This window comes from Eulemur rufifrons, chromosome 7 (assembly GCF_041146395.1).
Source record: "Eulemur rufifrons isolate Redbay chromosome 7, OSU_ERuf_1, whole genome shotgun sequence".
NCBI lineage: Eukaryota > Metazoa > Chordata > Mammalia > Primates > Lemuridae > Eulemur > Eulemur rufifrons.
Genome location: NC_090989.1, coordinates 149912283 through 149938509, shown reverse-complemented (window position 1 = coordinate 149938509; position 26227 = coordinate 149912283). Strand labels below are relative to the sequence as shown.

At 41.3% G+C, this 26227-nt stretch overlaps 1 protein-coding gene across 2 annotated transcripts in view; it reads left to right on the top strand.

Annotated features, from left to right (window-relative positions):
- LARS2 (leucyl-tRNA synthetase 2, mitochondrial) overlaps positions 1 to 26227 on the top strand; it is a 150656-nt gene that overhangs the window by 24934 nt on the left and 99495 nt on the right. For both annotated transcript variants that reach the window (XM_069473522.1, XM_069473523.1), the window contains exon 5: positions 541 to 601. In XM_069473522.1, the coding sequence (XP_069329623.1) occupies positions 541 to 601 (61 nt within the window). The remainder of the gene's footprint in view (positions 1 to 540; positions 602 to 26227) is intronic.

The window sequence follows — 26227 nt, the reverse complement described above, 5'->3', positions numbered from 1 at the left end:
AGACCATTGTGTTTCTTTTTTTTTTCTTTGAGACTGCATCTCTCTCTGTTGCCCAGGCTAGAGTGCAGTAGCATCATCATATCTCACTGCAACCTCCAACTCCTGGGCTCAAGTGATCCTCCTGCCTCAGCCTCCCAAGTAGCTGGGACTCCAGATGTGTACCACCATGCGTGGCTAATTTTTAATTTTTTGTAAAGATGGGGTTTTGCTGTGCTGCTCAGGCTGGTGTCGAACTCCTGGTCTCAATTGATCCTCCTGCCTCTGCCTCCCAAGTGCTAAGATTACAGGCAGGAGCCAGTGCACCTGGCCCATAGAGGTTTCTAGTGGATTCTGTATGTGTCCAAATAAGGAGTGTTTTCTAATATGTTGGTATTTTCACTGATTGTTGGTGGTTAATTTTTATACCAGGGCATGGCAACACTTAAAAGCCCCTTTGAATAATCTAGACCTTTTCAGTTTCCCATTATATTCTCAAAGTGTAGTTTGTTTATGGCTTTAACTCCGCTCTAAAAACCAAACTTTCTTTCCTTTGTTTCTCAGTAATATTGAATATATGAGGAAACAGCTTGATCGACTGGGACTTTGTTTCAACTGGGATAGGGTGAGTCAACCGTTTTTCCTGGAAAGTCATTACTCTAAGGAAGGTCCCGATTGCATAGTCCTATTCCTCCTCTCTGGATTGGGAGAAGGGAAGGGAGGGAGGCAGGAAGCAGGAGGTAAGGATTAGCACTCTTCAAATAAAAAAGTATCCTGAGTGGATAATTGGTCTGCAAACAAGTAATTTTTTGTGGGATTAAGCTAAAAGAGTTAACTTCTTATGTAACTTCATAGTTGACTATGATTTATGTATGACAAAAGCTTTGCATAAAGATTTCTCTTGCTGTCAGCAGTAGTTAAAAAGACTGTTGGAATCTATAAACTCCAAATAAAGTGATTAAATAACAACCCATCTGGTCTTTTGGGTGATCAGGTGTTGATTGACCATTTATTTACCTTTTTTTGAGAATTAAGGCTCATAATGTCCCCTAATGATCTGCAAAAATGTAACCTTTTGGTGTAAGACACTTTCAAACTGCATATTAAACCAGTGGAGAATTCCAGACCAGGGAGGGGTTCACAGAAGGCCACCTGGGTGTTAGGAACACTCATGCTATATATGAACTGAACCCTTCAAAACTCTAGCCAAAGGCCCACCCCGAGACAAGAGTGTTTTGTTGGTGAGATGGACTGCTGCTTGTCCCCTCCATGGAGGGTCCCTTCCAATGCCATGATCCTTCTTAACATCCCATTTGCTCCATGAAATGATTGGGTTTTTTTTTAATTGCTGGACCTGCCAAGTTTACATCCTTTTACTCATGAGATGCACTGGAACAAACCTAAATGAGATCTCCTCCCTCTCCCCCAATAATTTCTTAAATGATTGAAATGTGATGAGTATAGTGAAAGAGAGGGAAAGTCAAACTCATCTGAACAGACCTTGAATTTTTTTGTAACTTCTTTAGGTAAGGGTATGGGCTGAATGAAGTTGTAATTGCACCACTGATGCCATTTTTATCATTTTCATTTGGTGGGGGTGTAAAATAGTCCTGGTACCTGAGTCAGGTTGTCCTGAGGTGCCAGGAGGGACCCTCTGATAGAGAGTGAAATACAGCCCAATACAGAGAGAACTGAGGACTGCCCAGCCCTTCAGGAATGAGAGTGTAGATTCCTTGAGGGCAAAGATGGACTCATTAACCCTCTAGAATGATAACTAGCCTAGTCTTGCACAGGAACATCAACCATAAATGACTTAAAAATTGTTAGATTGTTTTCTTAATCATCATAGATTATAAAATACAGAAAAGTATAAATAAGAACAGAATGTAGCTAATTTAACATTCTGGTATGGTTCCTTGCAGTCTTTTTTCTGGAATTAAAAGCATCTATATAATTTCCTTTTATAAAATTTAATTCATTATGCATATTTTTTATCTTTTTTTACATAGTATTCATGAACATTTTCATGTTCATTAACTATTTGAAAAAGGGACTTTTATAAATGATCAGTTTTCTGTTTTTTGAATACATCATAATAGGTATACTAATCCCTTATTATTATACATTTAGATACATTCTAATGTTTCTCTATTATACAGATTCTCAGTCTCTCTTATGCAAATCTGAAGTCCAGAAAGCTCTGAAAACTGAAAGTTTTATCATAACTTATTTAACTGCAAAACCTGACCCGAACTGATGTTTATCTCACTTAAAATGAATATTCACATATTTTACTATAGGAATAGTTAAAATTACCAGGTACCATTCCAGACCTACTTTGGTTATTTCCTTTTATTTTTTTTTTTTTTTTTTTTTTTTTTTTTTTTTTTGTTGAGACAGAGTTTCACTTTGTTGCCCAGGCTAGAGTGAGTGCCGTGGCGTCAGCTTAGCTCACAGCAACCTCAAACTCCTGGGCTTAAGCGATCCTACTGCCTCAGCCTCCCGAGTAGCTGGGACTACAGGCATGCGCCACTATGCCCGGCTAATTTTTTCTATATAGATTTTTAGGTGTCCATATAATGTCTTTCTATTTTTAGTAGAGACGGGGTCTCGCTCAGGCTGGTCTCGAACTCCTGACCTTGAGCAATCCACCCGCCTCGGCCTCCCAGAGTGCTAGGATTACAGGCGTGAGCCACCGCGCCCGGCCTGGTTATTTCCTTTTAATATCCTAAAAGGTCTTAATTCTGAAGTACATTTGGCTGCCAGCATTTCAGATAAGGAATTTTGGAACTATAGTGCAATGATGTAGATAAATATCACTACTCCTGCTACCAGTGTCTGATGGTTACTGAGCACGTACCATGGGCCAGGCACTGGTAGGTACTACATTATTATCTCTTTGGATCCCTAGAAAGTGCTAAAAGGCAGGGACTTTTATTGATGTCATTTCATTGCTGGTCACCCAGGTGGTAGGGCTGAACCAATCCCCTAGCTAGGTTATGACTGCTGTGCTCCTGCCCAACACACGGAGCAGAAATCTTAGTGCAGATGCTCCTCGACTTACGATGGGGTTATGTCCTAATAGACCTGTTATAGGTTGAAAATATTGTAAGTAGAAATGAGCTTTAAGAGTTTTTTTTTTTTTTAAATCACATGTTTAGTATCAACCTAAAAAATAAGACAGTATATTTTCTTGATCCCCATGTAAGATAAGTAGCAGGTAGTTATACTTCCTGCTCTCTAAACCTATTTTAAGGATTATATTTGTTGTTTGGTTTTTTGGGTTTTTTTTTGTTACATCCTGAGATTTTAGGCCTAATTTACTGTTCTATTGCAGTTTTTCTAATATAATTTCTTAAACATTATATTTGATATTTGTTTCCAGTTTTATTATATTCATAACAACTATTTAAATTTAATGCTCTTTAATATCAGTGCTTACCAGTATACCTTTCAGAGCACAATTGTTCATTTTAAAAATTTTGATTTGTGAAAATTTTTTAAATTTTGTTTAAACTCTTGCTTGGATTCTCTGACATCACACGTTATTTTCATAACTAAGAATGAATGACTCTGCTACTTTCACCTATGAACTGACTTACTGGAATATAGAATTTTTCATTCATTATTTTTTTCATTCAGATCTCCGTAGTAGACTTTGATCTCTTGTCTTTTTTTTTTTTTTTTTTTTGGTACTTATAGGCTCATAGGGAGTTGCCAGGATAGTACAAAGACATCCTGTGTACCCTTTACCCAGCTTTCCCCAATGCTAACATATTATAATATCAGATACTATATCAGATATATAAGAACCAGCAAATGGACACTGGTACAATACCATTAACTAGAGTGCAGATCCTAGTCAGATTTCACCAGTTTTTAGATGCTATCATTTGTGTTTGTGTGTCATAGTAGCACAGATGCTCCCAGCTTATAATGCGGTTATGTCCAGATAAAACCATCATAAGATGAAAATGCTTTTAATATACCTAACATACTAAACACCATAGCTTAGCCTAGCCTACCTTAAATGTGCTCAGAACACTTTCATTAGCCTACAGTTGGGCAAAATCATCTAACGGAAGGCCTATTTTATAATAAAATGTTGACTATCTCATGTAATACTCAATGTATTTCACTTTCACACCATCGTAAAGTTGAAAAATCATGAGTGGAATATTGTAAGTCTGAGACCGTCTGCAATACTAGTAGTAGTAGTAGTTCTATGTGGTTTAATCACATGTAATCACAGGTAACCACCACCACCTAATCCATTGTTTTTTGATGAAGAAGTCTGAGTCCAGCCAGAATTGTCCCTTTGTACATGTAGTAATCTTTCTGCTCCCGTTTTGAGGCTTGTTGAATTCTCTTTTTTCCCTGCTTTTGCCATTTAAACTTTTTGTTTGTTTGTTTGTTTGTTTGAGACAGAGACTCACTCTGTTGCTCAGGCTAGAGTGTCATGGCGTCAGCCTAGCTCACAGCAACCACAAACTCTTGGGCTCAAGCGATCCTCCTGCCTCAGCCTCCCTAGTAGCTGGGACTACAGGTGCGTACCACCAAGCCTGGCTAATTTTTTCTATTTTTAGTTGCCTGGCTAATTTTTTTTTTCTGTTTTTTTAGTTCACTCTTGCTCAGGTTGGTCTCAAACTCCTAAGCTCAAGCAATTCACATCCCTCGGCCTCCCAGAGTGCTAGCATTACAGATGTGAGCCATTGCACCCGGCCTGCCATTTAAAATTTTTCATCAGAATGTATCTCGGTGTCAGTCCTTTTGCTTTAATTTTGCCTGGTGCTAGGTGACCACTTTTGATCCACAATTGTGTCTTTCACAGGATCTCTTTCTCAAGAAAACTGTATGCACTTAGCTCACCGACTTTCATTGTTATCACCATCTCTCTCATGATTTTGATCTCCTTGTTCTTCTCTACCATCTGGAATAACTTCTCATGTTTGCTTTCTACACCATTGAATCCATTTGTGTATAATCAGCATTGTTTCGTATGGTTTCTAATCAGATGTTAGTTTTGCTGTTGTATCTTTAGATTTATCATTATTTTTCCTTATCTTATTCAGTTCCCGTTTTCTTTCTCAAAGCCTCTTGGCCAAATGGTTTTTTTCCTTCTTACTTTGCTATCTTAATTATCTTCATAGACCACATATGTTAAGAAATCTTCCTGAACGCAAGGAAATGCCTTTGAAAATTTATTTTTGCCTTCTGTAATACATCTTTTTTGCAAGTTTGAAATGCTCTGTTCTCCTTGTTTCAGAATCTTTTTGTAGACACATGTGGATTGCCCCTATTTCCTGAGGGAGGTGGACTAGTGTATCAGTTTAGAGCTCCACCAGCCTGAGAGGGGTGGAGTGGAAGTTCTGCTGTAGTCTCTGCATCATTAGTTTCTGTATTATTTATTTCTGTCTGGGTTTGGAGAATCTGCTGCTCCTGGTGCATTTTTCTCATTGGTCTGATCTCTGCCCAGGGATGAGTTGTGGCATCACAGATACATGCTGACCATGACTGCTTGAAGTGCTGCTGAGTCACCACACCAGGTTTATGGGCTTTCCATCTACCCCACAGCCACTGTCTCCTCTGGACCATGCCCCTTCAAGCAGGGGTGCCAGAGCCTGCTTCTCAAGTACCCAGCCTATTCTTAGGAGGAAGAGATGCTATTTGGCTTGGAGTATTCTTCTTTAATCTAGTCCCATCTGCCAAAATTCCTTGGCATTTCTGGCATGTCGATGGTATCTTCTGTTGTTTCCAGTATTGGTACAGTCCCCTTGAGCCCATTCCCTCCCGCCATCTTTATATTCTGTTGGTCATTTTAATGGGAGTAATGGAAACAAGTTTAGGTGCGTGTGTTCATGATGCTCTCTTGCCCAGAAATCCACAAGTGCTTTTTGATTAAACCTTTACGATCTTTTTGGTGCATACAAAGCGGCAAAGTGAGGAGGTAGATGAATAGTTTATTTTATTGATGCAGCAAATCTGTGCCCTTTGCAAGTAACATTCCTAAAGTCTCATAAAAACCAAATAATTCAGCAGATGGCTAGTTGACAATTAACAGAATGTTTTTAAAATAAGGTGGCTCAGAAATGTTATCTTGCTCCCTCCGACAGAGAAGGCCAACTTTAAAACCTGGGTCGTAGCCTTGTTCTTCCTGCCCCTCCCTAGTGGGGAGCCTGCAGGCACCGTCCAGCGCGCAAGCTGCACCCGTGTCTTTCCCACGTGTAATTACGGCTTCGTTCTTGGATTGAAAAACGTGTCGATTTCTGGAATTAATACATTTCTGGTGAGCCAGAATGATAATCAAATGATGTCTTTTAGCACTGTACTGTGTTTCATTTTTTCACATGTTATTCGAAAAACAGCTTATATCATCTTGAGGGGAAGGAAAGTAAGAAACTGAAAGCTGAATTTGAATAGCTGAATAGTTACTGTGAGAAGAGGAAAGAGGAAAGAAAATTCCAAGCTGTGCAACGAGAAAGAGAAAGAGAGTTTCTTTGTGTGACACCCATTTTATGGAATAATTGGCAGCCTTTCTGAGGAGAAGGTGTGGACTGCATGCCACCCTCACGGGTTCAGGTTATGTCTTTGATGATCAGGAACCAGTCCTAGGGGATGGCCCTGTGAGTTTCTTGTGACAAGTCACAGAGTTAGTTTCTAATGTGTTTGGTGGGGCCCACTGAGGCAGGTGTGCCTCTGATTTGATCTCTACCTTCTCACCAGGGCTCTGGTGCCTGAGCTTGTCTGGACCAGGCCTTCACTTTGAGCCTTGATTGAAATAGCTTCTGGGGCCTAGTTTTCATCAAGAATCATCTGGATAATTGTTTTGGGGGTAGTCCCTAGAGTGCCCTTCAAAATCAGACAAATATAAAAAGGGGAAAACAAAAGTCCAAACCAGAAGGGATTCAAAGTAATGCCTGTGGAGTCTGCCAGAGGAGATTATTATGTGCCTGGTGCTTGCTGAACAATCCCTAAACACCCATACTCCAGTGAAAAATTAAAGCAAAAAGGAAATATTCCAGGACTGGGCAAAAATGATGTTTGAATTACCTCTACTTTTCTTGTTTTCCTTAGTGGCATGATCGAGAGTTGACTATTTTTTGAGTTTCTTTATTTTGGAAATCTTATGAGTTTTTATTTGCTTGCATTTTTATTGGATTCTAAATTCTTCTGTCTGACTTCTTTCTCATGTTTCTATGTTCAGTCTTCTGTACATGTTGGTGCCCAGTAGTAAGACTGACTGTTTTGCCCATGTTGGGGCCAGACGGATACAGGAATTGCTGCCCCCTAAGACAATTTTCTCCTGGAAAAAACTCATAATGTGACCTCACACTCTTCTCTGCAGGCCATGCGGGCTAAAGGGGATTTAGAGCGTGGTTGTCTGCAGAGCAGCAGGAGAGGTTGCATGTGGACGGAAGTGGGTGGCAGCGCAGCCACATCAGAGCTGTGCTCTATCAGAATTTTTACTGGGACAGGCCTTTTGGTGACCTTGAGCTCTTCCAGGTTTTGTCCATCAATGCCTCCCAGCCTACATAAAGTAGGGTGGCCACTTCGGGGTTCATGGCATCCCCACCATCAGCACAGAGATCCTTGCTTCTATTTCTCTTGCTTTCTTTCCATCATATAATTTCCTCTGTAAAGAATTCAGTATATATTGCTGAACGTAAGATATATATCAGTATATATATTTTAAGATGACGGGCTCTTGTCTGTCTGTCTTGCTTTCATGTAATCACAATCCCATTATCACATGTAAAACAGTTAAGGATAATACCTTAGCATATGGAATCCCAGTTTGCAAATTTCCCTGATTGTCTTAGGAGTATTTTTTTAGACCATGGGTTTGTTTGCCTGCACTTCTGCAGGTCTTTGTTTTAGCCTTTTCTTCTCACCCTCGTGTTGTTATCGTAGTTCGGGAGTACTCTTTTTCCACCCAAAACACACAGACCTTTGCACCATTCCTGCCTGAGTTTATTTTCAAAGACAGCATGATTTGATGATTACAAAGTGAAAATGATTATTGCTTCAAAGCCCTTACTAACTTGGCACTTTATTTATATAAAAGACTAGACTTATGATGGGAGGGCATGAGCTATAAGAAATAATGAGGCCTCCAGAATAATAGAGAGATACTTTTTTTTTTTTTTGAGACAGAGTCTCACTCTGTTGCCCTGGCTAGAGTGCAGTGGCATCATCATAGCTGACTGCAATCTCGAACTCCTAGACTCAGGCAATCCTCCTGCCTCAGCCTACTGAGTAGCTGGGACTACAGGCGTGTGCCACCATGCCCAGCTAATGTTTTCTATTTTTAGTGGAGACAGGGGTCTCTCTCTTGCTCAGGCTGGTCTCAAACTCCTGAGCTCAAGCGATCCTGCTGCCTCGGCCTCCCACAGTGCTAGGATTACAGGCGTGAGCCACCGTGCCCAGCCAAGATATGTTTTTTCATGTTTCTTTATTTTAAAATAATTTAAAGAATAGCTTAAAACAAAAAGAACTTGGGGGCAAGTGAGTGCCTGAAAACATGATCAGGAAGATCCCCATTGCAAGAGCTCGGAGCCGCGGTTGCCTTGACAACATGTAACAGGCACCCAAAGTGTTTGACTTTCCTAGTCCTCTTTTAAACCCTCACAGAGGTGAAGCAGTTTGTCAGGCAGATCTCGGCTCTGGATTACTTGTTCTCTCTCAGTCTCAGAAAATTAACCTTTTCCTGAAGGTTTTTCCTTTGGCTGGGAGGGGAAAAGGCGGTGCCTTTGTTTTAGCTGAAATGATTTGGTAGCCTATCTTTTAGTGCCTACCTATTTATGGGAAGGTTGGTGCTGCTGCATAAGGGTTAGTGTTCAGAACTGTAGTCAGTCATCTTGAGTTCGGGGACCACAGCTCATTAATAGATGGCACACATGCGTGACCTCATTGTGGAGCCTTTACCAGCTCAGTGCTTGTCAACCTGAAACATGTGAGGCTTGTCCTTTATTGCCTTAGCCAAGATAATGTTCTTGGACTCTTCAGTCCTAATTAAAGAAGTAGGTCTGCTGGGGCTGCTTAGCAAATGTGGCTATTGAAAGAGTCCTTTGTTTTGTCCGCAGTCCCAGCTGGTGGCCATGAGCCCAGTGAGGTCTTCCCTATCCAGGATGCACACTCTGCCTAATGGAATTGAATCTCCCAATTTAATGCCTGTGAAGTACTCTCGGGAGACATGATCTTAGCTCATCTTGGACGCCTGGGTTTTGGTGATAGATCTTGCTACTAACACATGGTGGGCATGACCTGTTGCTTCTCTGAGCCTCAACTTCTTTCCACGTTCTTGTCATTGTTGGGAGAGATTAGGTCACTCTTTAGATGCCTTAGAAAATAAGAGGACAAAGCCTCTCTCTCCATGGCTGACTCAGTCCTCCAGCTTCAGTCTTACACATCAGCCAGGTTCATTTGACAGAATGGGAGACTATTGCTGTAGGGATATAATGAGCTTTAAAGTGTATTGGGAAACAATATCTAAAAGGTCTTGAAGATGAAGTTGTTACTCCATGAAAATAACAAGGATTATTTTTGCACATACTTATACCGGTGATTCTCAAACTTTGGCAAGCATCAGAATCACCAAGAGGGCTTGTTAAAACATAGGTTTCTGGGTTTCACCCCAGAGTTTCAGAATCAGTAGGTCTGTGATTTTGTTTTTCTGTTCAGAAAAAGGAATCTTCGGAATGATTGTGCACCCAAATCTGATTAGGTAGGAATCAAAATACAGGCCCACCATCAATTCATTCTGACATAAAATAGAATATAAAATGAAATATAAAAACAAAATCTTAAAAACTAGTCAATGTTTTTGCAAATACGAGGTGTTTGTATAACTTCACTCTGAAATATTAGATATATATGAGTAGAGCATAAGACGTATGTGTATAGCTTAATATGTTATTGTAATGTATAGCTACCTACCTACCTATGTTAAGAAATAAAACATCACCAGCACCCAGAAGCTCAGTGTGTGTCCTCTTCCAATCACAACTCTGTCTCTCCTCAGCACAGGTAACTACTCTCCTGACATTTATGATCACTGCTGGTTGTTGTCAGTATAGCTTTACCACCTACGTATGTGGGAGCATTTTTCTAGATGATTTTTTTTATTATGGTAATATATACATAACATAGAATGTACTATCTTAACCATTTTTAAGTCTCTATTTCAATGGTATTAAGTATATTCATATTGTTGTGTAACTATCACCACCATCCATCTCCAGTACTCTTTACCTATATATGTCTTTTTAAACTTGTATAAATTGAATTACATAGTATGTGTTCTTTGGTGTCTGGCTTCTTTAATTCAACATTTTTTTCTCCAACTTTTTATTATAAAAATAAAAATTTTCAAACATTCAGAAAGGTTGAAAGAATAGTACAATGAACATTAATATGCCTTTCACCTAGATTCAATAACTGTTGCTATATTTGCTTTATCTGTTTGTTTATATATGTTATATTAATATAAATTTTTCTTTTTCCCCTGAATTATTTGAGTATAACTTGAAGACATCATGGCCCTTTACCCCTAAGCACTTTAGCATTCCTGTCTGAAGAAGCAGGACATTTTCCTGCATAACCACAATGCCATTTCACAACTAAAAAAATTAACAGTAATTCCATAATATTATTTTATGATCCAGTTCATATGTGAATTTCCCATTTGCCCCAAGAATGTCTTTTATAGCTGTTTTTAGTCTAGACAAGTTCCCTATATTAGTTTTCTATTGCTGCCATAACAAATTACCACAAACTTAGCATTTTAAATCAACATAAATTTATTATCTCATAGTTTTTTTGGGCCAGAAGTTTGGGTGGGCTCAACAGGGTCCTCTGTTAGGGTCTTAAATAGCCAAAGTCAAGGTGTTGACAGCTGTATTCCTTTCTGAATGCTCTGGGGGGAAATCTGCTTCCAAGATCATTCAGGGTGTTGACTGAATTCACTTCCTTGGCAATTGTAGGATAGGTCCCCATTCCATGCTGGCTGTCAGCCTGGAGCCAGTCTTTGCTTCTAGAGGCTTCCTGCATTCCTTCTCAAGCTTTTCACATGGCCCCCTCTGGCAGTGCATTCCCTCTCACGCCTCACAGCTCTCCGACTCTAGCTAAAGATCTCTACGTGCCCATGTGATTACATTGGGCTCACCTGGATACTTTAGGATACTCTCCCTATTTTAATTTTATCTGCAAAATCCTTTTTGCCACTTAACTAACATATTCATAAGTTCAAGGGATTAGGGCATGGACATCTTTGAGGGGGCCATTCAGCGTACCACATCCCTCTACAAATTTTATTTTTTTAATGGTTGTTATGGACTGAATGTTTGTGTCCCTCTAAAATTCATATGTTGAATCTCTAAGCCCCAATGTAGTGATATTAGGAAATGGAGCTTTTGCAAGATAATTAGGTTTAGATGATAGTGGGGCTGTCATGATGGGATTAGTGCCCTTAAAAGAAGAAACCAGAGAGCCCTCTCCACATACACACCCCACCCTCCCTCATCTCTACCTGCCACGTAAGGACACAGAGAGAAGATAGACTTCTGCAAGCCAGGAAGAGGGCCTTCACCAAGAACCCAATCATCTGGCACCTTGGTCTTGGGATTCCCAGCGTCCAGAACTATGAAAGATAAATGCTTGTTGTTTAAACCATCCGGTTTATACTATTTTATTATAGCAACCCATGCTAAGACAAATGGTTTGTACTTCCACTTTTTGTTCTCTAAATGATTTAAGAGACTAAATACATTTTTTTAAAAATATAATTATTAGTCTAAAAGCTAGTATTATTGCAACTTTGGTTTGTGACTCCACTTTTTGTTTTCTACATAATGTAAGAGAAGAAATGCATATAAAAACAATTATTACTTTATGTTTTTGGACACACCTTGTATAAGGATGTAATTTTATGACATCAGTAACTGAAAGCCGTGGGCACAGAGCTATGTAAGAGCAGAGTTCATATGTTATTGAAGCTGGGCTGGTATAAATTCAAACTGGAATGTTATAACTTTTGGATGTTAAATATTATCCCCATGGTAACCACAAAGAAAATAGTTTTAGAATATGCACCAAAGGCAATGAGGAGGGAATTGAAATGTTTCACTACCAAAAAATCAATTAAACACAAAAGACAATAATGCAAGAAATGAGAAACAAAAAAGCTATAAGCATATAGAAAACAAAGAACAAAATGACAGAAGTAAGTCCCTCCCTATCAGTAGTTACTATCAGTAATTTATCCAAAATAAATGGATTGAACTCTTCAGTCAAAAGACAGAGATTGGCAGAATGGATAATAAAATATGCTGTTTCCAACAGACTCATTTTAGATTCAAAGACACAAATAGGTTGAAAGTAAAAGGCTGGGGAAAGATATGCCATGCAAATAATAATCAAAAGAGAACAAGGGTGGCCATACTAATATAAGACAAAATAGACTTTCAACAAGGAAAGTTTACAAAAGACAAAGACTTTTCCTCTTTTCTAATGTAAGCACTGTGTTAGCTGGGGCCCACAAAATGTGATCTGTTGTATTTAAATTTCATTTAGTTAAATGTGTTTTTTTAGTTCTCCTACAACTTCCTCTTTGACTCATAGATTGCTTAGAAGTGTGTTTAGTTCCCAAATATTTGAAAATCTTTCTTTTGTCTTTTGATTTTTGATTTCATTGGTGTCTGAGAATATACTCTGCATATTTTAAGCTTCTTGAATCTGTAGGTTTATGTTTTGCCAAATTTGAGAAAATTTCAGCAGTTATTTCTTTGAATAGTTTTTCAGCCTCACGCTCTTTATCCTTGCCTTAGGATATTCCAGTGACACACGTGTTAGATCCTTTGTGGCAGTCCCACATGTCCCTGAGGTTCTGTTCATTTTTTTCAGTCTGTTTTCTCTCTGTTGTTTAGATTGGGTAAGTTCAATTGTTCTGTCTTTAAGTTCACTGATTCTTTCCTCTGTCCCCTCCATTCTGCTGGTGAGCCCATCTATTGAGCTTTTTATTTGGGTTATTTTACTGTTTAGTTTTTAAATTTTCATTTGGTTCTTCTTTATAACTTCTCCTCCTGTGGCCTCCACTGTTACCACCGAGGAGGGGATGGATTTTTCACTAGTACCCAGTAGGGCTGGAAGTCACAGCTCTCCTCCACTCAGCTTCCTGTCACAGCACCGTGGCGGGGAAGCTGCAGTGCCCTGTTACAGCCTCCCAGCGATGTGAGTCTAGGAGGCCTCCTTCATTAAAATGACTTGTTCTGTAAAATTTGGATTCAGTCAAAAGGCAGCACTCAAGGATCCAGAAGGCCACATGTGGCCCCAAGGCCTCAGGTTCCCCACCCTGGGCTAGGCTCTTCACTAAGCCTTTACTGGTAGGGGTAGGGCTGCAGTTTCTTCTGTGGCATTGGCTGGAGTAGAGTGGTTATTGTCTAAAAGTTTTATGTCTTTCTAGGTTGTATCTTTCCTAGTACTTTACCTAGAGAGAGAGCAGATCTGTCTGTTTCTTTCTTTCTTTCTTTCTCTATTTCTTTCTTTCTCTGCACTCATTGGCATTTCTGGGTTACTAGCTTTGTTAGCAACAATTCTGGAACTTATGGGGCGTAAAAAAAAAAAAATCCATGGAACTTACCACTGTGTCATTCCTTGGATACTGAGGTCCCTAAACAGTCTGCTTTCTCTTCCCCAGGTTTTTAGAGTCTTATGTTTTATATAAGAGTCTTATATTTGCAGATTTTTAGTTGTACCTAGAAAGAATTGGGAAAGTATATCTACTCTATCTTCCCAGAAGCAGAAGACAGCATGTGTAGTTTTAAAGATTCCCCCACCTCCTGTGGGATTTTGATCTGTGTCTCCCCACCCCCAACCCTTCTCTTAAAAATCACTGGACTATCAAAATGATTTTCTGTAACTTTTCTAAGTTTATGGCTTTATTTCTTGGTCTGTGTTGCATATGAAATCTTTCGAGCCGTGGCAGGTTTCTACTACTCATTGCTTATGGAGTTTACAGGCAGCAGAACAGCTCATTTTGGGCATTGCTGTCACTGTTTGCATCCATGGAATTGATGAATTGATATTTCCTCTTCCTCTGGATCCATGCCCGTGTCTAACAAATAGCCCTTATATTATTCAGGAAACCTAGAGAACTGGCAACGCAAAGACATCTTTCAGATGATTCTGTCCTGTTGATCCTGAAATTTTCAAGGATATTGCAGATAAAATTAATGTTCTTTCCTTCCAAAAAAAATGGAACAATTGTAGCTTGGGCAGCTGATATACTGGCATCTGCTCAACTAGACTGATAACAAATTGCAGCTCAAACCAATTAATCTCATCTGGGGTTTAATGGAGGGCTTTCTGTTCCCAACTGTCTAGTTAGAAAAGCTGTTTGTATTGTTAGACTGCCTTGATAAAATTCTTGTCAGCTGGCAAAAACCAATTACCAAGAAATTAAGCCAATTGTTGCTTTTTGTTTGATTATGGATAGTTTATTGAATCTTGTGTAGTTTGGAACAGGGGACAGCTTTCAGGTTACCGTAAAAATGCTAATGCTCAAAAAATATTGGTCAAGAAAGTAGCAAAAAGAGGAGCTCACTCATCAAGCTGTTTTTCAGTTTAGAAAGATAGTGTGAGTTGTCTTTAAAACTGAAAAGGCCATAATTTCCCTGGTAATACTCATTCTCTAAATTGGCTTCAAGAGCACATAGAACATGAACCTTTCAAATTACTTAAGAATTTAGCTTGTAGCCCTAGATTTGAAAAAGAAGACCTTTAAGAAAACATGCACGCTCTGTAAAAGCACAGCGTCTAGCATTTGTCATTTTCAATTTTCGTTAAATGCTCATTTTCAGTCTAAAGTTAGTCCTGAGATAAAGGAAGGTAATTGCATAAAAATGAGTTCTTAGACAAATGTTAGGTTCAAGATTAATTAATTACCCTGATATTAACACCTGTTTTCTCAATTCTGCAAAAAGAAGAACAGGGAAGGTAAAGGAGGTCGGAGACAGAACCTTGGCAGAGGTGGAATTGACAGATGGTTGCAGGAAGAGGAGTAAGGGGAGGAGGCCGAGAGGAAGCAGTCCGTGAGGCTGAGGAAGCCTGGATAGGGGAGTCATAGGGAATAACAGTTTAGGAAGGAGGAAGAGAGGGCTGTGTGGTCTAGGATGGGGGCCCTGGCTGGGCCTATGGATGACAAGTTCTTGGGAAAGATGCAGATGAGATGGAATGACGCAGTACGTGGAGAGGTGGGAGGGCTGGATCCACGGCCTGGAGTGCCACTGGGTATTAAGCTGGGTGGTGATCTTTTTTCCCTTGGAGACAAACAGGAAGGAACGGGATGGGGTGGGCATGAAAATTCTGAGAAATTTTGCTTAAGGGTGGTGAGACTGTGAAAAGGCCTTGTCTAGATGGGTTTAATCTCTGTAATGGAGGAGAACTCATCCTCTTCATGTGCCTAGCCTAATGCTGGTATGTAGTTGGTACTCAATAAATGTCTGTGGAATGATTCAATGAGTGAATCAACACACAGATGGAGCTTTGAGTTGGGTGGTAAATCCCATCTTTCTACTCTCTGCATCACCATTTCCTGTCCTTCACCCTAGCCCATCGGTGAGTCTCTCAGGATAAGGCCTGGGTGGCAGACCCTGGTCAGCGTTTGGTCATTGTGGAGTAAATGGGGGAAACGTAGTAATAGAATGCTGAACCAGCACTGCACCAGGGCATTGAGAAAGTGATCTCAAGTGTGTCTCCTGAAAGGCCATCATTTGTTTTTGGTGTTTTGGAGGTTGCTCCTGGGGATAAGCAACTTCTCTGTTTATCTTTGGAGATTTGGAGGTTCTGCACACAGGCTTCTTAAGAGCACTGTGCAATGTGATTTGGTGTGACTTTTCTCACGTTTGACAACCTTTAGTATGGACAAGCCAAACTATGGCTCCAAGAACAATGGAACTTTACTTTTTCAGAAGGCCTATTATATTTAAGAAAATTTACAAGGGCTCTGTTTCAAGGCTTTCATTTGTTTTTGAAATATGGTGGCAGTTGACCACCTGAATTGATGTCTTTGTTATTTTATTCTTTTTTTTTTTTTCCAGCAAAGTAGGTACAGAGAATCTTTGTTACTTTAGTGAAGATTTATTGAGCACTTGCTGTGTATGCCCCCATACTGAGCTGATGATGTTGGAAAGGCAGGCGAACCCTCTTTGGCTTCCTTGATCCTCACAACAGTTACAGCATCTCAGTTTCCAGAAGAGGAACGTGAGACCCAGAGAGATGAGTCATTGCCTAGGGTTGCCAGTGAGTCACGGCAGAGCCAGTGTCCAGACCCTGGTCTTCAACCTGCCAACCCCATGCTCCATACGTTAGGTGCCCTCCACCTGCCCTCATGAACCAACACCTTGTTTAGGAAGATGAACAAAATTTGGGGGCTTAAATAACAAGGCCAAGCAGTCTGTGTTGAGTCCTAAATGAGGAAGGGTACTTGGCATTTAAGACCCAGCTCAGTTGGACAGGAGCATGGAGCACTAGGTCTCTCTGTTGTTCTCTGTGGCCTGGGCAGCAGACTATTGTGCCCCCACATCGTGGGGAAGGAAGCCTGGTGATTCTCAGATATCCTTGGTGCACCCCCCCCACACACACATCATCCTCCTCTCAGCTGCATCCTACTTGCCAAGTACATTACCTACATTTCCTCATTTAATCCCCACATCCATCCCAGGATTTGGTCCAATAATTGGCCCCTTTTAGTAATGTATTGGTTATCTGTTGCTGCATAATAAATTGTCCCAAAATTTAGTAGCTTAAAACAATAAGCATTTATTATTTTACAGTTTCTGTAAGACAGGCAGGAGTCCAGGTGTGGCTTAGCTGGGTCCTGAGGCACAGGATCCTTTATGAGGCTGCCATTGAGGCCAGGGCTAAGGTTTTGTGTGAAGGCTCTACTTGGATAGGATCTGCTTCCAAGCTCACTCAGGGGGGTTTAGCAGCCAGCTTGAGGGCTGGTTCCTTGCTGGCTTTTGCTGGAGGCCTCTCTCAGTTCCTTGCCACATGGGCCTCTCCATCGGGCAGCTCATGATTGCTGGCTTTCTTTAGAGCAAGAGAGAGTGAAAAAGCGAATGTCCAACACAGAAACCACAGTCCCTTTGTAACCTAACCTTGGAAGTGACAGCCCATCCTTTGATATAGTCTACTTACTAGCAGCAAGCCTGCACTCAAAGGGAGTGGATTATATAAGGGCATGAATATCAGGAGGCAGGGACCGTTGGGACCATCTTAGAGACTGCCCACCAACTGATGAGGAAAATGAGGCACAGATAGGGTTGAGTCGCTTGCCCAGTATCACATGGCCCCTAGGTGGGACCTAAGCCTTGGCATCCTGACTCTGGGACCCCCCACTCTTGCTCATTACTCACAGACAAAGGTGTCCACTCAGCCCCTTTCACTCTTATGACAGCAACCAGGTAGGTGGGTAGGCAGCCTGGGCCTCTAACCTGGGGATTGGGTCAGTGACTCCTCCTCCCTCATTCTCTTCCCCTGTGGTTCTGCATGGAGGCCAGACCCTTCCCTTCAGGGTTTGGGTGGTCAGAATTGGTCATGTGGATACACGCTAAGGTTTCCCAGGGCCTTGGCAGTGGACACCCCTCAGTGGTAACCCCAGGACATTTATTTGTCTGTGAGGTACCATCTATGGTTCCTTTAAACTCCATTGGGTGGGTCTTGAGGTGTATGTTCTAAATATATCGGAAGGCTTCTCACTGGGGCAAGACCTTCATACTGTAGACACATCTCTGGTTTCTTTCTTCCTTTGAATCCAAACTGTTTTCAAGAACTGTAAAACTATAGGGTAATTCCCAGAGTAATACAAAGTCACTGTACAAAACCAGTGAAGTACAGAAAAATGTTTATAATACAAAAATCACCCATGGTCAATGTCATCCTAAGACAACCCATTGTTTATATGTTGGCATTTTTCTAATACTTTTCATTTTCATTAATAATTGAAACCATAAAATATATAATTTTGTATCAGATATCATATGCCCCATGTCATTAAAAATTACATATATTTTAAAAATTATATGTAGTTTGTGTATATCAAGGACATAATATTTAAACCGTTTCATTTGTTCTAGCTTTAGTATGAAATGTATAAATTTTTAAATGGAAAGACAACTATGTAAACATTTATAATATGTTACCTATATGTAGTGTGTATTTGATTCCCGTAGCTTTACCTACTTTGAATGAGCTCAGCATGAAAGTCTTACAAAAATTAGGGTGACGTTGAGGGGACAAAATTCGCAATGGTACAGTACTGGGTCTCTCAGACCCACGTTTGGATCCTAATTTTGCCTCCTACTGGCCGTGTGATCTTAAACAAGTTACTTTGAGTCTTAATTCTCTGATCTGTAAAATGGTGATTTATTCATTTAGCAACCATTAATTAAGCATCCTTTGTACCAGGCCCTGTTCTAGTCACTTGGAATACTTCAGTGAGGAATAAAAGACAAAAACCCTTTCTTTCATAGAAAGACCTTACAGTTTGCAGTTTTTGTAGGGGAGGGAGGACAAAGACAGGCAATAAACGTAATAAATAAGTAAATAATATATAGTGTCCTAGAAGGTCAAAAGTGGTATGGAAAGAAAAGAGCAGGGTCAAGGGGAAGCAGGAGGTCCAGGGGTGAGTTTCAGTTTTAAACTAGGATATCAAGGCCACATTTGATAACCTTGGTAACTACCCCCTAGAACTGTAATGAGAACAAAATGAGATGCTCCTCAATTGCCAATGCTGGACCAGGGACTTGGCCAGGCCCTGGTAAATGTTAGCTATTACTGTTGTTATTACTTACTGTTGTTATTCCTCAAAGAATATTCACCATGCTAGTCCTTTATGTAGGACTCCAGCCCGTTCATGTTTCTTGATTTACGCACACCTCCTTGGAGCTTATGTGTTCAGTCACATATGCTGGCCTGCACTTCCCAAGGTGCTATGTCACTGCCCGATGCCCCTCTGAATCAACGGACCTGAGTTCCAATTTTGCTTCTGCCACCCAAGAGCTGGGCAGCTTTGGGTGAGCCACTCACTCCCTGGGGTGCAGTTTCCTCGTGTTTACAGCAGCATTAGGATGCCTGCTTCTCTGAGCCACTATGGGAAATGAGATGAGAGGTTGTAGAGAATAGCAATTTGGGAAGCATAGAGCTGTGTACACCTGTGTCCTATTACTTGCAAACTGCCGGGGGATTTGTTAGATGCAGGAAGGGCTCAAAGCCAGGGCTGTACTGAGCTGTCCGACCTTCACTCTCCATGTCCCTCTCCTGCTTGAGGACCATTTAGGAGCATCTGAGTGAGAAACTAGCCATCTTCCCCACTTCCTCTTCCTTTGAAGCCCCAGGGGAGGGCTAGGCCACTCTTGTTCTCTTTCAAGAATTATTTCTACTTCCAGGAAGAGAAATAAGCTGTCAGAAAGTCTGGTATTTTTAAACAGCTTGTCATTGAGCACAGGTAGTTGCCTAATGAAGTTTATATATCTATTGCCATGAAGGTAGGTTTAAGTGGTTATTTCTTTTTTTTTTTTTTTTATTGTGTTTGTTTTGTGAAAACAGGGGATTGAACGTAAGGACTAAAGAGAATCTGTGTTGGAGTGGAGCCGAGGTGTGCCAGGAGGATTTGAATTAAGGACAGGCTCACTTCATTAAATTCTGTGAAGACACCAGGGCAGGACAGGACTCTTCCATGCGATATTTGGGAGAAAGATGTATTTAGGAGTAACCTCTGCAGTGGTTCTCAACCCTGGCCCCATGTTAAATTTCTGGAGGTGGGATCCAGGCATTAGTAACTTTCAAAGCTTAATTCCAAGATGCAACCAAGTTCAAGAACCAGTGCCGAGTTTAGAGGACTTGGTGTACAATGGCCATCAATATCCTGATTCTGTAGATTTCCTCATGAGCCTCTCTCTTCCTTCTTCCAAGCACAGCTGTGAACTGGAACCTTGAACCGTCACCAGTGAGAACCATCTGATGCAGCTGCGTTTTTTCTTCTTTTTTAAGCTTCACAATATGAATGCTGAGGCCAGTTTCTCTGGCCTTTGGGCTGTGCTGTTTTCAGAACCCCTCCCTTTTAGAATTAGAGAACCAGGGAATGAATAAAAGGCAAGGCCATCGTTCTACGCTTCCTTTTGATCTGTTGCAATATAGAACAAATGACAAAAATGCACATTACGAAAGATCATTTTTTTTAAAGTACGTGAGTACCCCTCTCCTCTGTTTCCAAGAGTCAGTGTTGTGAAGGCAGGAGGCTCAGAGTGAGACTGGGGAGAGGGGGCAGTGACGCCATGTCACTAGAAACTGATGCACGGTGGCTGCTCACCTATCTGATGTGCTTATTTTCCAATGTGCAGGGCTGCTGGATGACCGACTTGATAAACACGTTGCCTCAGGTTTTTGTTTTTGTTTGTTTTGTTTTGTTAAATTCCTAATGGCTAAATATTGTGAGGTTGTGATGCCTGTGGAAATGCATGATGGCTTTGAGTGATTTTAGCTGTTCTGCGATCTGGGGCCAATCACCGTCAAAGATGCAGCTGAACTGAGAAACAAAGACCCTACTAGATCCTGTCTGAGCAGAAGGGTGGGGGTGGAGGCGACCTAGCAGGCCCTCCTGCCGGGGGTTGCCACTAGAGCTGCCTGGGAGCAGCCTTGTGCTGAGTTCTCTATCTGGTCATGTGTTTTGGTCTTTCCCTCATAAACACCATCTCTTTTTAGTCAGAAAGCCAATAGTTGATTAGGGATAGTAAACTGTTTTTACCCCAGTCTTTTCCTTTCCCTTTCACCTTGCCCCGGTTACCTCACAGGTGCATCAGTCCCCTGGTAGAGTGGCGTGGTGATGAAGCCAGCCTCACCCTGGCCATGGCACACTCTTTGAGTAAAGCCAAGGGAAATAGCACCTGTTGGTCCCTCCTGCGTGCCCAACGTTGTGCTTTACATACATTGTTGCATTTTATCCTCACAGCAACCCTCTAAGGTGGGCTTTATTGCCCCTGTTTGCTAATAGGGAAATGTGGCGTGGCCACAAACTAGCGATGACGCCAAGACTTGAACCCAAGCCAAGTGGCTCCAAAGTCTTTTCCTGAGATCATGCTCTCCCAGACTTTTCCTGGAGCAAGGACTGGCAGTCTGAGGAGACCTCAGTGGGGCACACAGAAGGGGGCTGATTGACATGTTCTTGCTTCACAGACCAAGTGTTATTTTCTATCCAGGACAGTAAAGTGGACATCTGTGGCTCAGTCTTCTTGGACTTCATCAATGCCGGATCACTGTGCCACAGGAACTGCTGGCCAGACTGGCTTAGTGATTAATTTGTGCAGAGTCATTGAGGTATGGGTGGCCGGCCTCAAAGGATAATGTTTCGAGCCTCACTTATGTTCTGAGAGAGCTCACCTTGTGTATTTGGCTCTGTGTTTGCCTGTGAATGTGCAAAATATTTTTATGCTAAAACCCAGGTATTGTAGAATGTAAAAACGCAGTGTGCAGGAACAATTCTAGCTGGGATCCCAGATACATAAATTTGGTCTCTCAGCAGCTAGACTGCCCTTTCTAGAGCTCAGTAGGATATAAAAGTTGACGCCTTTGTATAAATCTGTGTGGAGTGTGGCTGAATTGCAGTTGCTTTTTTTTTTGTTGAGACAGAGTCTCACTTTGTTGCCCAGGCTAGAGTGAGTGCCGTGGTGTCAGCTTAGCTCACAGCAACCTCAGACTCCTCGGCTTAAGCGATCCTACTGCCTCAGCCTCCCGAGTAGCTGGGACTACAGGCATGCGCCACTATGCCCGGCTAATTTTTTCTATATAGATTTTTAGTTGTCCATATAATGTCTTTCTATTTTTAGTAGAGACGGGGTCTCGCTCTTGCTCAGGCTGGTCTCGAACTCCTGACCTTGAGCAATGCACCCGCCTCGGCCTCCCAGAGTGCTAGGATTACAGGCGTGAGCCACCGCGCCCGGCCTGCAGTTGCTTTTGTAGCTATAACTTTGAATTACCTGACTTTGTGTATTAAAAACAGTGGTGCATTAATGTAGGTGTTAGCTTGTTTGAAAAGCAAGGCAAAGAAAGGAAAAAGTACAGGAATGAAGAGGAATTTTGAAATGTAGTGAACAACCTTAGTCTGACTTCTCTGGAGGTCTCACTTAGAAGTCTTACCAAGTCAGTGCTACCCCACAGCTAGTGGGCAGATGTGGGCAGCAGGAAGCTCTGCCCCACAGACACGGGGCTCCCTGCTAGGTCACAGGCAGGATTGGGTCTGGGGGCCAGAGTCCAATGGATGATCTTTATATTTTTATTTGTTCAACAACTATTTCATGGGCAGGAATAAACTGGTATTATATTGAGAAAAACTGAATGCATCTCTAACTTCAAAATAGGAAATTTATTACATGAATTTATTATGTGAGATTTTCTAAGTCAGGCAACTACTTAAAGGCATATTAAATGATTTAAAATTTAGATAGTAAAGTCAATCATTCATGTCAGTGAAAGACATTATGCATATGTGGTAGAGTTTCAGAATTTTATGTGCCTGCAACCCCGACTCAACATGTCTCCCCTGAGATTGGTCTCCGAGTTGGTAGAAGGGCTGGGAGTTGCATCGTGCAGCATCCCCGTGTGCATTACCAGTCGTGCTCGACGGAGATGGAGCTGTTTCTGGTGGAAAAGGGGACTTGAGTTAACTGACTCCATGTTTCCACTTTTGCCCGTTGACCATGTTATTGATTGTTATGGAATGCCCACCAAAGTTGCTTGGTTAATTCTCCTTTAATCTGCTTGTGGTTACAGACTCAAAAAAATCTAAACCCTGATCTAAAGATCAGGGTTTCTTCATCTTGGCCCTATTGACATTTGAGCCAGGTAGTTTTTTTGTTCTGGGGAACTGTCTTGTGTACTATGGGATTTTTAGCAGCATCCCTGGCCTCTACCCACTAGATAGATGCCATTAGCACACACATATGCACACATACCCCAGTTTTGACAAACAAAAATGTCTCCAGTCATTGCCAGATGTTCCCTGGGGAACAAAATTTTCCAGGTTAGAACCCCTGCCTTAGAGAGAGGAAGAAAGGACTGTTAAAAGCTCTGTGGGTCCTGAAACCCCTAGAGGACCCCTGTCTACAGAACCAGGATTTGAGGAAGTAATTCACAGTGAAAATGTGAAAAGGGAGTCTCAATTTCTAGCCAGATGACTAAAATAAAAGCTTTTAGCAGTTTAATTTCAGAAAGATGCTTTTGATGATTTTGACCGAGATAAAGCATTAGAAGACCAGAAATAGCTGTTTTGTTTTTTGTTTTGTTTTAATGAGCAGATCAGGGAAGGTGTCAGAGGGCTCTGTAACTTGCAGGAAATGTATTTCTTTTTCTTTTCTTTCTTTTTTTTTTTTTTGAGACAGTCTCGCTCTGTCACCCTGGCTAGAGTGCCATGGAATCATCATTGCTCACTGCAACCTCAAACTCCTGGGCTCAAGCGATCCTCCTGCCTCAGCCTCCTGAGTAGCTGGGACTGCAAGCATGTGCCACCACACCTAGCTAATTTTTTTTTTCTTTTCTTTCTTTCTTTCTTTTTTGTTTTTTATTTTTTTTTTTTTTGAGAGACATTGCTCTTGCTTAGGCTGGTCTCAAACTCCTGAGCTCAAGCGATCGATTCTCCTACCTTGGCCTCCCAGAGTGCTAGGATTACAGGCATGAGCCACTGCACCCAGCTGGAAATGCATTTCTGAGCAGTGTCTATCCCCAATCCTGTTTTTGGTTCTTGTGAGACTGGACTACTGGTGAGCCTTCTGGAGCCTGCTCTGACTCGTCTTCACAGAATGGACATTACTGAGGGTTGGTCTGTGGCTGGGCCCTGTGCACAGCAGATGGGAATAAAATGGGCAGGAGCACGATGCCTTCCTCAGGGCGCTCCCAACCCCCTCGGAGCAGGTGAGCCTGCGTTATAGCATAATGGAACTACGAGTGCTGTAACCATGCCTGAAAGTAAAACTGCCAGTGACAGAGTAATGATCCTGGAGTAGTGGTTTGCAAGTGGTGCTCTTTTAGCAGTTGGTGTTACTTTTTCTTCGAATGGCATGTGCAGATACACAATATAAACAAAGCAGGTCGGGCTCAAATTTGAAACCAGGATGAAAGTGGGGCCCTGAAATCCCCACTCCTCACTTCACCTCGGAGCTGACACTGCCAGAGAGAATGTACTTTTCCTTGCATGTCTGACTAAAAATAGGCTAACGCTTGCTTGCATAAAGATCATTTTTTTCCTGACTGGAGCTATCCTTTTTTCTCCACTCTAGGTAAAAGTGGCTTTCAGAACCATAAACCTAGGTGAAAATAGCAGTGCTATCCCATTGCTGGGTAATTTTTACTCTCAATCAATGGAAGCAGGTTCAAGGGCTTAGGAAAAAAAAAATACATGTATATGTTGTCATTAGAAGTATTTTGATATTTTATTATGAACAACTCAAATATACAGAAAAATAGAGAAAATAAGATAATAAATCTCTATCCCCTAGATTTAACAATTGTCATTATTTTCTCATATTTGTTTCATATATTTCTTCAAACCTCTAATGGATAAAGATTTTTTTTTTTTTTTTGAGACAGAGTCTCACTCTATTGCCCGGACTAGAGTGCTGTGGCGTCTGCCTAGCTCACAGCAACCTCAAACTCCTGGGCTCAAGCAATCCTCCTGCCCCAGCCTCCCGAGTAGCTGGGACTATAGGCATGCGCCACCATGCCTGGCTAATTTTTTTTTCTATATATTTTTTTAGTTGTCCAGCTAATTTCTTTCTATGTTTTTAGTAGAGATGGGGTCTCGCTCTTGCTCAGGCTGGTCTCGAACTCCTGAGTTCAAACGATCTCCCCACCTCGGCCTCCCAAGTGCCAGGATTACAGGCATGAGCCACCGTGCCCAGCCGATAAAGATTTTTTTAAAAAGATATATCTACAAAAATCAGGTTTAAGAATATTTTTATCATATTCCCCTCACATCTCACACTATCCCCTATCCCAGTTCATGTTGTGGACCACAAAGTATTTTGAACTTAGTTGTGTAACCTACACAAGGGGTACAAATTTGATTGAACATGCATTTATTTATATATCCATTTATTAATAGTTTATTCCTTCTTCAACAATTTTGGGGTACCTTGATATGCTGGGACCTCAGCGTACAATGATGGGCAAAATGAAGCAGATCAAACATAGCTTCTGCCCTAGGTTTTTTTAAAAATGAAAGTTGTTTTTTTTTTTTTTTTTTTTTTTTTTTTGAGACAGAGTCTCACTCTGTTGCCCGGGCTAGAGTGAGTGCCGTGGCGTCAGCCTAGCTCACAGCAACCTCAAACTCCTGAGCTCAAGCGATCCTCCTGTCTCAGCCTCCCGAGTAGCTGGGACTACAGGCATGCGCCACCATGCCCGGCTAATTTTTTCTATATATATTTTTAGCTGTCCATATAATTTCTTTCTATTTTTAGTAGAGGTGGGGTCTCGCTCTTGCTCAGGCTGGTCTCGAACTCCTGAGCTCAAACGATCCGCCCACCTTGGCCTCCCAGAGTGCTAGGATTACAGGCGTGAGCCACCGCGCCCGGCCATGAAAGTTGTTTTTTGTTTTTTTTTTTTTTGGAAAAACTTTTATTGACATTCAGCCCCACATTAACATATGTTAAAAACATAGCAAATCTTTTTTTTGTTACATAAAAGCTTAATTACATTAATCATAATTTTTTAAGTGGGTTAAGTCACATTAATTTAAAAGGGCAATATCCTAAGGTTTAACTTTCAGGAAAAACATCAAGTTAGAAATCTTACAAGGTATATATTTTATTTTATTTATTTATTTATTTATTTTTTATGATGGCAGAACAAACTTGCTTTTTTTTTTAAAGTTGCTTGTCTAAATCTAAGGAGAACAAGTTCTGTGTCATGCCAGCAGGAGGAGTAGCCGGTGCAGAAAAGGTGATGGGATGAGGATGAGTTTGGAGGATTGGGAAGCAAGCCCACCCTCGGTGTCCTAATCTGGTTCTTGAGTTGGTGAAGTTCTTTGTACATGATGCCCCTGCAGACTTGGTAGCTGTGGAGCTGCTGGGAGCGCGTGTGGGCTATGTCATATGTGGCTCAAATATCACACCTCTGAAGAGATACTGGCATAGATGCAGAGAGAAAGGAATGCTTACACACTGTTGGGGCTGCAAATTAATACAACCTCTATGGAAAACAATATGGA